At 34.8% G+C, this 13,430-nt stretch overlaps 1 protein-coding gene across 3 annotated transcripts in view; it reads right to left on the reverse strand.

Annotated features, from left to right (window-relative positions):
- Positions 1-3,614: 3,614 nt before the first annotated feature.
- The window catches only part of BRMS1L (BRMS1 like transcriptional repressor), a 33,689-nt gene continuing 23,873 nt past the window's right edge, over positions 3,615-13,430 (reverse strand). For 2 of the 3 annotated variants that reach the window (XM_012736536.2, XM_012736538.2), the window contains 6 exons: positions 12,328-12,424; positions 11,219-11,302; positions 10,489-10,553; positions 9,401-9,440; positions 6,973-7,120; positions 3,615-5,224 (listed from right to left, as the gene is read on the reverse strand). In XM_012736536.2, coding sequence (XP_012591990.1) covers positions 5,107-5,224; positions 6,973-7,120; positions 9,401-9,440; positions 10,489-10,553; positions 11,219-11,302; positions 12,328-12,424 — 552 coding nt within the window. In that variant the 3' untranslated portion in view covers positions 3,615-5,106. The remainder of the gene's footprint in view (positions 5,225-6,972; positions 7,121-9,400; positions 9,441-10,488; positions 10,554-11,218; positions 11,303-12,327; positions 12,425-13,430) is intronic. The other variant, XM_012736537.2, reaches the window with a different exon arrangement.

The raw sequence follows: 13,430 nt of genomic DNA on the forward strand, positions 1-13,430 counted from the left end.
ATAAAAAAAGAAAGAAAAAGAGCAGTACAATGTAAATATTAATAATAGGATTACTATATCTTTTTCTATTTAACTGGCAGAAAAACAATATACATAAGACATAGAATCTTACAGAGTCTTTTTAAAATCTCAGAATGGAAGTCACAAAAGAGAAAATCCGGAGAACCAGGAGAGGTCACAAAAGGCACCTTGCAAGCAGTGGCCAGAGCAGAAGGCTCACATTCATGAGTCTCCTCCCCACTTGGCAGCCTTGTACAGAGTGGGCATGGGCCATGATTGGTGCTGAGAGTTCCCTTGGGCAGACGTGCAGGAGAGGAGGGAGAAGAGCACTCTAAAGGAAGGGAAGGGTGAGTGAACACACCCTTGGGCTCCCCTTTCTGTGAGAAGCCTGCCACGCCCAGTAGAACCTTTGGGCCTGAGAGTGAGTGTAGCTCAAGTACATGCAGAAAAGGCCCAAACCAAGTTGGCCTTTGTATAGTGGACAATCTATTATTATATGTACATATATAAATGTATTTGTAAAATATAAGTTAATATCATGGAGTGTTAGGTTCAAATCAAAAACTGCTAGAGTCAATAAATAATTTGAACAGTGAGTGAAGTCTAAAAAAAAAATCAGTTTTCCATAAGTGCAATTACCCACAGACGTACTTAAACATAATATACTGAAATCATACATTTATCTTTAAACAAGTGCAAGCACTTTACTATCTCTGCCATTAACAATGCCATTTTCAAAATCTTTCAATAATAAATGAAATATATTTCTTTCAACATCCCTGTAACAGCAGATGTCATTTATACTCTGCTTAAGGGTCTGGTTTTCTCAGCAGTTTAACATAATTTGTAACCTTTAGTAGCAGAAATAAAATACTACTATGTGGCCTATTTTTGAACTAGAATTATGGCACTTCTCTCCTAGCAAGGTCACTCACCTCAACTTATAGTAGAAACAGGAAAATAGAAAAGGAAAGAAAAAATAGACTTTAAAGACTATTACTATGTAACTTCTCTCTTGACTTTCCTTTAGTAAAATGTGTCTTTAAAAGGAACACATTAGCTTCAAGTTTTGCAACAAAGAACTTTTTAGAGATATGCTACAGCCAAGCATATCCATATTTTTCAGAAAGATTAACAACTTGAGATGAATGTTTTAGAACATTCAAAATATAAGTTCTGCCACAGGATTTTGCCTCTCACACCTTGAGGAAAATATTATAGCCAGAAATTTCCAATCCATGGCAAATATATAAAGAGTAGACATATCAGAATTCTTAGATTTATGTTCATTTTGTTTAGAACACGAAAAATATTACATAAGGACTTTCAGTTTATATATTAACATAGTTCCTGGCACATGGCAGTCACCCAAATTACAAGTGTTATTATCACTGGCTGCCCATGTGTCAGGGACCACACTGGTCCAATAAACTGGCCAGAGTGGATAAAGGTACATGGGTAGAAAAAACTGAGGGCCTGTGGGCAAGGCCTGCACAGCACATGTTAACAGGAAAGAGATCTTGTCAGCAGAGCACCAAGAAAAGTCAAAAATAAGATTATAGCAACATGTTCAGCACAATACCAGAAGGAGTTAGCCTCACCAGAGGATTGGTGAATCCCGAAAGTGTCACTGAAATAAAGAAATCTGATTACAATTTTGCTTTCACATAGATTTTTCTAAAAGGAAGAACTGTGTCAACTAGTTGACTTGAGGAGTCAGATCTTCTCCATTATACTTCATTATTAACTAACATTAAATTATTAAACTAACATTACTAAATTATTATTAAACTAACATTTGGCTGTGCACTTTGATCCACTGTAAATTGCTCAGTCTAACTCCCCCAGAGGTGTCACTTTGAGGCATGTATTAGTTTGCTAGGGCCACCATAACAAACTACTGGGTGGCTTAAATAACAGAAATTTATTTTCTCACAGTTATGGAGGTTAGAAGTCTAATATCAAGATGTCAGCAGGTTTGGTTTCTTCTGAGGCCCCTTTCTCTGGCTTGCAAATGGCAGCCTTCGCACTGCGTCCTCACATAACCTTTTCTCTGTGCACACACAAATGGTGTCTGTGTCCAAATTTCCTCTTCTTAAGATGACACCAGTGAGAATGCATTAGGACCCATCCTCATTTTAACATAATCACCTTTTTCAAGGCCCCATCTCCAGATACAGTCACATCATAAGGTACTAGGGATCAGGCAGGGCTTCAACATATGAATTTGGGGTTGGGGGAATACAATTCAGCCCATAACAGGGCATATAGATAAACATTCGAGTTCCTGCACCTATGAAGCAGAAGGCACGATTCTGGCCCACAATGACCAACAGGGAACTTCCCATTAAATCCTAGCTGATATGCCAGCCATACTCCTGCATTTCATCATAAAGACAACATAAGGAACATTGCCTCTAACCCCATTCTGAGCTTTCACATTTTTTAGTATTTCGTATTTCCTCATCTTTAGCACCTAGAATAGTTTGCATTCCAATTTAGCAAGAGACTGCATAAATCCTAACTAATGTATTCATTCATCCTACATCTGTTTTCTTGTAAGAGAAATCCATTGTAGTTCAATTTTATTGTACCGGATTTACTGGGTCCAATAACAAAATTTTAGAAATAACAATCAAGCTCCCTATTCTTCTTTTTAAATAATTATCAATGAGGTGAACATGGTTCTGTAAGTGGAGATCTGAGTAGCATGTATATCAGAACAACTTTAACATGAGGCTGCAATGAAAAGTACTTAGCGCCCAGCTCACCAATATGAACAATGAAAAAGGACATAAGTGTGCCATTAATGTTTGCTAATATTATTAGTTGGTGAATTGGATCAGTGATAAATTGGTTACTTTTTAAAATGGGAAACGACATGAAAAACTGGGAGCTGTAATAACAAAAGTGCAGAAACTTAATCCTAAAACAGAAGCTGACCATAAATACTGTTGCAGCAGGAACTGCTCCACCACATTTCGGAGTTTCTAACATTTCTCCCAAATTAAACCTCATGACTAGAAGTCTAATGAGAAACTGCCAATAATAAAATATACATTATACTATTTTAATCATAGACAAGCATATGTTTATCTGAATCTTAACATTATAGTGGAAGAGTATACATGATATAAATATTAAAGTTTTGAAACTAAATATACTAAATCATAGTTTTCAAAATAAAGATTTTCTATTTTAGAATTTCACAAGTTTACAGTACATTTTTATTAAAGTACAACAGATATGCATATCCTTTTTTTTGTTTTTTTAGAGACAGGGTCTCACTCTGTCAGGCTGGAGTGCAGTGGTGCAATCATAGCTCACTACAGTCTCCAACTCCTAGGCTCAAGAGATCCACCCACGCTGGCCTTCCAAAGTGCTAGGATTACAGGTGTGAGCCACTGCATCTGGCCTTTATTTTTAAATTAAGTATAACTCAGCTGTCTTGAACATCTAAATATACCCCAATAGAGGCTGAATTGTGGTTTAGAGAGACACCTTTGTGCAGCACTCCATATCTGTTGATGTAAACTGATTCAAATCCTTCAAAGTGGACAGGTTATAAATACTAAAAAAACTAAACACACATAAGTAATTCAAGACACTACAAATGACACTCAAACACATCTTTTTATTATATACTAAATTTAAAAATACAAATCTTATTAAAAATGCTTATCAAACATTGTATACATAAGTACTGTGAAATACTATTGGGTTATGACATTATGTACATTTGCTAAGGTTAATTAGAAACAGAACAAAGTAGCATAACTTTGCTGATACTGAATTTCAGAAGTCAAATGTTTTAAAATTTGGCAACTGTGAAGTAGTGATCTGCACAGGAAGATGTTTGCAGAGGTAAAAATAGTAAGAAAAGAAACGGAATCATGCAGATATTCCTGCCCTACGTGTTAATAAGCAGATTTCTTCCTCATCCTCTTAAGTCTTATTGTAACAGAAATTAAAGTGCATAAGACCACCAGGAATACTTGATTTGGTTGTACCCTAAATATATACTACAGCCAATGTGCTGCCATATTAAGGGTTTCAATTCTTTGTACTGTTCCTGAGGCTTTGGAAGTTAATTTTGAATGTGGCTAAGGGAGACCACCATTTTCTAAATTGCACCAAATGGCCTTAAGGTATAGAAATACCAAAGATAATATTAATTTGGGAATAGATTCAAGGAAATGATCCCTGCCTATTTTGCCATAGGAATACAATTAGTATAAGGACCTAGTTTTACCTCTGGAAAATGCTTACTAAAAATCTTTTTCAAAAGATCAGACATGTACAGCAAACACCACAATACTGTCAGTTACTGTTCACCATTTATATACTGCATCATAAATACCAGGTATAAATACCACCCTCTAAAGGGTCACAAGAAATACAGGTAGAAGCATGTTATCACTTGACACATATTTTACTAATTAACATTAAGTATAATTTGTAAAAATAGGTCACCACCATACAATCAAGGAAGAGGAGAAGAAAAGCTGCTATTCTACAAAAGTGCTCCTTTTTAGCTTTCAAACCCAATAGCTTAATTTTGGGTAAAACAAGATTGTAAGGTAAGGCCATCAGTTCTAAATAAGCTGATGATGCCATATCATATATACATACTCACATATATATGTTTAAATTTCAGTTCTGATTTAACACTAATGTACTAGTACAAACCATTTATAGGAAAACATTTTATCAGTCATATTTACAAACACATGATGAATGACAAAGATATGCAAAAATTTTTAAATTGCAGATAACTGTAGTCATAGTTCACTAAAGATAAGACAAATTTTATAACTTTTTTAAAAACTGAAGAAAAATGTTTAGAAAGAAACCCCTACCATATACAGTATAATTATTGGTCGTCAGACCTAAGAGGCAAATAAATGTAATGATCATGATTAAACTTTTATTACTGTTTCTTTTAATAACATATCAATATGAGGTCTACTTAGAGTACTACCTACAAATACACATTCTCTCATGATTCAATGAGAATATTAAGTTATTGAATACATTTTTTACTCCCATGACACATCACACTTGGTAACACTAATAAGGTAGATTTAGATAACACTTAAATCATGATTACGAATGTTTAATTGAATATTTTCCTTTCTGTAGCTGTGAAATGTAAAGCTTAGATTTGCTTCCATCAGGCCTCTTAAACCAAACTTCATCATGGTTAATTGTTGTAATTACGGCACTAAAAGGAAAAACAAAAAAGAATGAATGAGTGAATTACAATATGCCTCCTCGACTCATTTTAGATTACTAGCTATAAAACCAAACTCACTGGGACTACAACAGTAGATTCAGCATTCATTTACCAGAGTGCTGTACTATTAGCAGGTCATGCTGTCAAAAATATCACATTCAAGAATACTTAATAGATCATCTTTCTTTTCTTAATAGAGTTGGTAAAATTCACTTTCTATTAGAACTATTAAATGTACACCATTCCTACTCTATTCCCATCCCCCAACAAGAGAGTAGAGCTATATGGTATTACACCCCCAACTCATATCAGCTTTGGCTATAGGCTATCTTTCAAATTTAATACTAATCCTCAATTTCCAGTGTCAAACCATCTATAGTACTTACATGAATTTTTTTGACACTACTGATCTTTACTTAGAAATTTTTTAAGAAATAGATTTATGTTTTATCCTTTTATGTTATTTTATCTCTTTTTAAACCACTTTTATATTAAGTAGTAATAAAATGTCTCAAAACCAATAAAGAGAACAATCCAGGAGTAGCATACGTAACCTAGTAATTAGATCAATGAGGTTCTATGAGAAAAGTTACTGTATACAATGTTCCTAGAATTCTAAAAATTTAAAGATGAAATTATAATCCAATTAAAACCACTGTATTTAGGAAATGAATTTTCTAGACTAAATTAAAATGTTTTATTCACCACTGATACCTAAAAAAAGACATTTTCTTACTATACAAGATTATTATTCTGAGAATTAACTCTTAAACTACTGAAGGAAGGAAAGCTGATTAACAATATTTTTAAAAAACTACAACCAGATAAAATTTATAAGGCTATATAAATAATTACATAAACTTGATTTAAGCCTAGACAGATTATTGAGACTTTTAAAAGTCAATTTTCAGTTTTCAAGTTATACTTTACTATTACTCTTAAGGTTTTTATTAATTTTCCATTTGTTTTCTACTCTAATTGATACAAATTCTTTTTATCCAAAATACTGTAATACACCCAAAAAAGTTAAGGATTACCAAATCCACCAAAGATTCACAATAGTCTGGTTTGAAGATCATTATATTAGGATCACAATAATTCACCTACTATAAGAATTAACAGGCCGGGCGCGGTGGCTCACGCCTGTAATCCTAGCACTTTGGGAGGCCGAGGCGGGCGGATTGCTCAAGGTCAGGAGTTCGAAACCAGCCTGAGCGAGACCCCGTCTCTACCAAAAATAGAAATAAATTAATTGGCCAACTAAAAATATATATACAAAAAAAAATTAGCCGGGCATGGTGGCGCATGCCTGTAGTCCCAGCTACTCGGGAGGCTGAGGCAGTAGGATCGCTGAGCCCCGGAGATTGAGGTTGCTGTGAGCCAGGCTGACGCCACGGCACTCACTCTAGCCTGGGCAACAAAGTGAGACTCTGTCTCAAAAAAAAAAAAAAAAAAAAAAAAAAAGAATTAACAAACAAGATCAGTTAACTGGTTGAATAATTTCAACATCTCCACTTGTGTTAATGCTTGTGTTCATGAACTTAATATGAAGACTGGTGTATAAATATTAACACTGTTGTACACATACAATCAAGTCATATGTCAAGTGAAAAAAAGATCTGCAGGCAACTGATGATGTATTATGAATGCACCACAGAGGAAGCAGATATTTTATTGACATCAATGTTGTAAACTATAATACTGAGCCACACTGAAATCATAAAGGTTTTTTTTACCTTGTAGGACATTCATCTTTTTTATCAATACATATTGTTTGTCCACGTATATACCATTCACCATCATAATACAGTCTTCCCTCTTCAGATCTAGCACTGTGCAGATGTTTTTCCAGTTTCACAGGTGCTAAAGGGATCAGTTCAAAAACTGTTATATTAATAAGACATTGTCAGAAAAACAAAAGGGCCAGAATATTAAGAATTAACATCACTCCATGCACATATGTGAAAACAACACTAAAAATGCTTCTTAAACAGCAAACCTAAAATCAAATTTAAAAAGAATTTGATTTCTTACATTCTTTTATATAATTCACTAAATTTTTAATATAACAACTGAACAAAGCTACACAATGAACAATAAATCATCAGTTAAAAGACAAGTGACAGAAGGGGAAGCAGGTACATTATTGATTTCTAGTGCTCATTTTAAGCAGTAGTTAAAATATCAATCAGCATATTGCCATTGAAAATTATACTTTCTATATTTTCTCCCCTGCAGGCATCTAACACTTCCAAAGAAGCACAGTTTAATATACATTCCAAAGTTCCCCAGGCCTTTAATTCTAAGAAAGGAATTATCCTAAGTAGAACTTCTATTTCTAAATCCCAGAAATGGTTTAGCATTAGTCAGATAAACTCATATGGGGAAAAAAACATTCTTCATGGAAACATACTGTCAAAAGTATACCATGAAGTAGGCACTTCGCCATTCAAATGTCACCTCCTGAGAGAGGTCTTCCCCAACCACCCTACCCACTCCTCAGTTAACTGTCATCACAACTATATACTTCCTTCATTGCAGTTATCATCTTAACTATCTCCTTAATTATTTATTTATATATCTATGATTCCACCTCCCCCAAGGAGGCTCCAGGAGGTCCATCTCTCTCACTACTGTATTCCCAGGGCCTAAAATAGGGACTAAAATAGTGCCTGTTATGTAGAAAGAGTTCAATAAGTATTCATTCATTCATTCAACAAATATTGTCTGAGCACTTCCTATACACAAGGAACTGTGCTGGGTGCTGCAAAAAAACCTGAGACTAACAGAGATATGGTTCCAGCCTTTGTGGAGTTTACAATCCATCAGGAGATAGACAAATAAGTAAACAATAAACTAAAAAGTGCAAATTGAGGTAAGTGCTATAAATACAACTAATAGGAGACAATACTAAAGATAACAAGGGTAGGAGGGAGACCCATTCAAACAGGGTAAGTGAGATTCTCAAAGGAATCTATGTCTCAAAAATGTTAAAAACCGGCCTGGCGCGGTGGCTCACGCCTGTAATCCTAGCACTCTGGGAGGCCCAGGCAGGCGGATTGCTCAAGGTCAGGAGTTCAAAACCAGCCTGAGCAAGAGCGAGACCCCGTCTCTACTATAAATAGAAAGAAATTAATTGGCCAACTGATATATATATATATAAAATTAGCCAGGCATGGTGGCGCATGCCTGTAGTCCCAGCTACTCGGGAGGCTGAGGCAGAAGGATCACTCGAGCCTGAGTTTGAGGTTGCTGTGAGCTAGGCTGACGCCACGGCACTCACTCTAGCCTGGACAACAAAGCAAGACTCTGTCTCAAAAAAAAAAAAAAAACCACTGCTCTAGAGATTTAGGCAGTTGCCCTGCCAGTTAATTCCCAAGGGCAGAATTTAGTATAACACTGCTGTGATTTCCTGACATGATATAAAGTTTAAAGGAATTCTTGGATTAAAGATAAAAAAGGAAATTGATCTCTTATAGATTACCTGTTAGAATGTGACTAGAAATTCCTTTTGGTATTTAAAACATGCTTTTAAAAAAATCTAGCTTCATTATACTTAGAAGGACTAGGAAATCTCATCTGTAGTGAAAGAAGGTAGAAACAGAAAGTTATCCTAGACACTCATGTCCATCATGACTTTGGCAGTGATTTTAAACTTTCAAAAAAAATCAAGGAAGGGTAATTTGATGTGAATTTTACTAAGGCACATCAGAATGTGTAAATGTTAGTGGAGGATAAATTTCTTTGATGGAATCCACTGTCAGCAGTCTAATCTCTCTCCTCAGAAAATGTGCACATAGAAGAAATTTTGCACACAATTTCAGAGGACACAATTTCAGAACCCTAGAAGTCAATCCACAAATTCCACACACCTCCCCTATAGAATTACATATAAAATACAGAATAAATACTTTTTGAGTTACTGATCCATTATTAGCAATAGCAGTATGGCTGAACACTGAAAGAATATACTGCATTCAGAAATTTTGAAACTTTTACATGAAACAAATGACTCCAGAACAACTCCTCATAATGACAGGTATGGTGTTCACTGATAAAATAAAACCACTAAAAGGGGAGCTCTTTAATATATAGATGATTTAACAACCCTGATTCAACAAGTCTCTACAGAGAATATTTCTCAATTCAGACAAAATGACTTACGTTCTGTTTTCACTCTATGTGGACCCAGTGTAGCCATTGCCTTAATTTAAAAAAAAGAGGAAGAAAGAAGTTGTCTAAATTCAGACTGAAAATTTATTTTGGTATCTACTTAATATGCATAACGCTTGATTAGCTCCATAACAAATATAGTAAAATATGACCATTAGCTGCTCTAATAAAATTTTAATGTCTTAAGACCATAAGGAATGTACATAAAGAATAACAATTTCTCCTAGAGGTATTTTCAATTCCTGAAATAATCCCTAATCCTCAACTAAGAAGTTTATAAAAATGGAAAAATGTAATGAGGAAAATAAGCCTCCACTTTCAAATAAACACAGAAAAACCTATAATTCTTGAATATTTAATGACAAAATAAAAGACATATAATAAGGGTTCAAATGTTCACTTTTGTTTGTTCAATAAATATTTATTTGAGTGCCTTCTACAAGCCAGGACTGGGCTAAGGACTAGGCACAGAATGGTGATATTATTATTATTTTGGGGCAAACTAAATCAATGCTTTTCTGTACTTTTACATAAATTATTAATTACATTATTATTTAAAAAATACAATCTGGGCCAGGCACAGTGCTCACATCTGTAATCCAGCACTTTGAGAGGCTGAGCCAGGATCACTTGAGGCCAGGAGTTTGAGACCAGCGTGGGCAACATACCGAAACCCCATCTCTACAAAAAATTAAAAAATTAGCCAGGCATGGTGGCACACACCTATAGTCCCAGCTACTTAGGAGGCTGAGGCAGGAGGATCACTTGAACCCAGGAGTTTGAGGTTACAGTGAGCTATGATGATACCACTGCACTGTAGCGCAAGCAACAGAATGAGACTATCTCAAAAAATAATAATAAAATAAAAGATGCAATCAAACTGCTGACATATCTTTAATTCTTAAAATATTCTTGCAGTCACTGTTATCTACAATAGTATTGATTGCCTTATTAAAAAGTTGCAAAAGCAAAGCATATTTATAATAATCATATTCTCATATAGATTAGTAGAAAACCATAGAATCTTAAAAAATAGACTATAAAAAATATACTTGTGTTTTACTGCTTTTTAATCATACCTTCCTAATTGTTGTCCAGTCTTCAAGAATATCAAGATCTTGTAGCATATAAACTATATATGGACGTTGAAAAGTCAAGGTCAATTTAGCTGTAAGAATATCACATTTTTAGTTATATTTCCAAAGATCTAGTTTTCAGAGAACAGAATAATGATTTATAGATATAATTCTTCAGTATCCTGAATTCTGGCTTGAAATTATTCTTTAAGACACTTAGTACCAGGATAAATACATTCTGGTACTTCTAATGCCATAAGCACATTCCCTTAACTCTGTGATATCATTGATTGTAAGATATATCACCAACCTAGTTAAAGTTTTTAAGGTGGAGGGAGAAATGAGACAGGGCAAGGGCATGGTACCAATGCCAAGATTGAGTGCACATATTAGTTCACACTCCAATTTCAGAAACATTAAAAAAAAATTTTAAGTATACATGAGAATTAAACAATCATACTATATACCAAACAGCTGTTTCACATCAAGGCCTTTATGAACCACAAAGCCATAATAATTTTCAAAGTCAAGATCATGACTAAATGTCTTCTCTTCTCCCACCTCTCTTAATCTAAACTATATCTTCTGCCTTCAATCAGTTTTATAAATCATCTTTTGCTTATTACAGGATCATGTAAATAAAGTCAAGGTGTACAAATAAAGTTATAAAGGTGTGTATGATGCAAAAATGTACATCAACGGGGAAAAAAACAGAAAATTTAGAAAAGGATATCTGAAACAACAACAGGCTTCTTTTTATCAGGACTGAAAGGATCCTTCCTCTTTTTTCTTGACTGAAGCTCATCATTCCACAGCTCTGGCAGGTAAATAAAAATTTAGTATTAGCTAATTTCTAGTGATCAAAGAAGGAAAAAAAGACTGTAATCTTATGGTGACTATTTAGTTACACAGAAAACTGTATAAAACTTCATTGGTGACTATGTATGTATCCATAAGACTGTATATAATTTCATGAACAGCTATACGTTTATCGATTTTCCATTAAGTTGGCACTTAATGACTAAGAATTGATGAGTTATGCCAGGTATTTTGTAACATATATATTACATGCATTATCTTACCTAATCTTCAAAGCTACCTCTGAGGTAGGTATTATTATTACTTCCCCTTGACAGACAAGGAAACCTATTGAGAAAAGCTAAGTAAATGTCCATGGTCACCCCATGAGTAGTTGAAGGAACACTGGCATTAGAGCTCAGTTTGTCTGACTCCACAATGTCTATACCAGAAAAATAAAATTTATAACAGATAAAATAATACTTATTCAAGAACTATAGGAAAACCTAGTAAACTTCCAATCAAATGTAGGAAAACCCTAAATAATACCCCTGAAAAAGCCTATTTTACACTGGACTAATCTAATTATTAATAAGTTTCTCCTTTTTCTGAGACAAAAATCTACCTCCCTATAATGTCTATCAATTTGCCCTAGCTTGTCTGATGCCAAAGAGAAAAGGTTTATATTCTTTCTTCTACATGACAGTTTTTAAGACGTAGAGGGAAAAACATATACTATAGCTGTCTTCCAATACTATTCCTATAGTAGATTCCTATCACACTTCTACTTTGTCCCTTTTCATGTACTCCATTTTTTACATCTTTCTAAAGTATGAGTTCAAATTCAAGTAACAATCACAATCACATCAAATTATTTAGGAGCTTTCCCTTTTCTCCTCTTATTGGGAGCTTTCCCTTTTCTCCTCTTATTCTCCTCTCATTTATATAACATTAATATTAGAAGACTAAGATATTATGAGACATATTGCAGTAAGCCAAAGGTTTGGTGTCACTTAAATGTCATAATCACATCATTCCCCTTACCTGACGTAATATCAATGCTGTGCCTATCCTCTTCAAGCCTTCTTATTTTCTCCTCTAGTTCACTCTGGACTGTATCATACAACAAAAGCTTTTCACTCTGGAAAAAAGACAGATTATACTTAGGAAGAAGGAAAAACATTTTTTTTTTGTTTGTTTTGTTTTTTTGAGATAGTCTCACTCTGTTGCCTGGGTTAGAGTGCCGTGGCATCAGCCTAGCTCACAGCAACCTCAAACTCCTGGGCTGAAGTGATCTTCCTGCCTCAGCCTCCCGAGTAGCTGGGACTACAGGCATGCGCCACCATGCCCGGCTCATTTTTTCTATATATTTTTAGTTGGCCAATTAATTTCTTTCTATTTGTAGTAGAGATGGGGTCTCACTCTTGCTCAGGCTGGTTTCGAACTCCTGACCTTTAGTGATACACCTGCCTCGGCCTCCTAGAGTGCTAAGATTACAGGCATGAGCCACCGTGCCTGGACAAAATTCATCTATCTTAAGATAGATTACTAAGATTACCAAATAACTTACTCCTAAAGTACTTTAATATATGGTACTTTTTTTTTTTGAGACAGAGTCTCGCTTTGTTGCCTAGACTAGAGTGAGTGCCATGGCGTTAGCCTAGCTCACAGCAACCTCAAACTCCTGGGCTCAAGCAATCCTTCTGCCTCAGCCTCCCAAGTAGCTGGGACTACAGGCATGCGCCACCATGCCTGGATAATTTTTTCTATATATATTAGTTGGCCAATTAATTTCTTTCTATTTATAGTAGAGACAGGGTTGGGGTCTTGCTCTTGCTCAGGCTGATTTCAAACTCCTGACCTCAAGCAATCCGCCTGCCACAGCCTCCCAGAGAGCTAGGATTACAGGCGTGAGCCACCGTGCCCGGCCATATATATGGTACTTTTGTTTGCTTTCTCAGTTCAACTTAAAAATTTTAAAGGAGAAATATCAAATATATGAAAGAAATAAAACAGAAAACATAGAATCTAAATATAAATTTAACTATATGCAATTACATTTTGCATAAGAACATCTAAATTTATGCACGATAAAGAGGTAAATATTTGCTTCATAAAAAACTCATTGCAAACTCCCATATCTCCTT

The sequence above is a fragment of the Microcebus murinus genome, chromosome 6 (genome assembly GCF_040939455.1).
Source record: "Microcebus murinus isolate Inina chromosome 6, M.murinus_Inina_mat1.0, whole genome shotgun sequence".
Lineage (NCBI taxonomy): Eukaryota > Metazoa > Chordata > Mammalia > Primates > Cheirogaleidae > Microcebus > Microcebus murinus.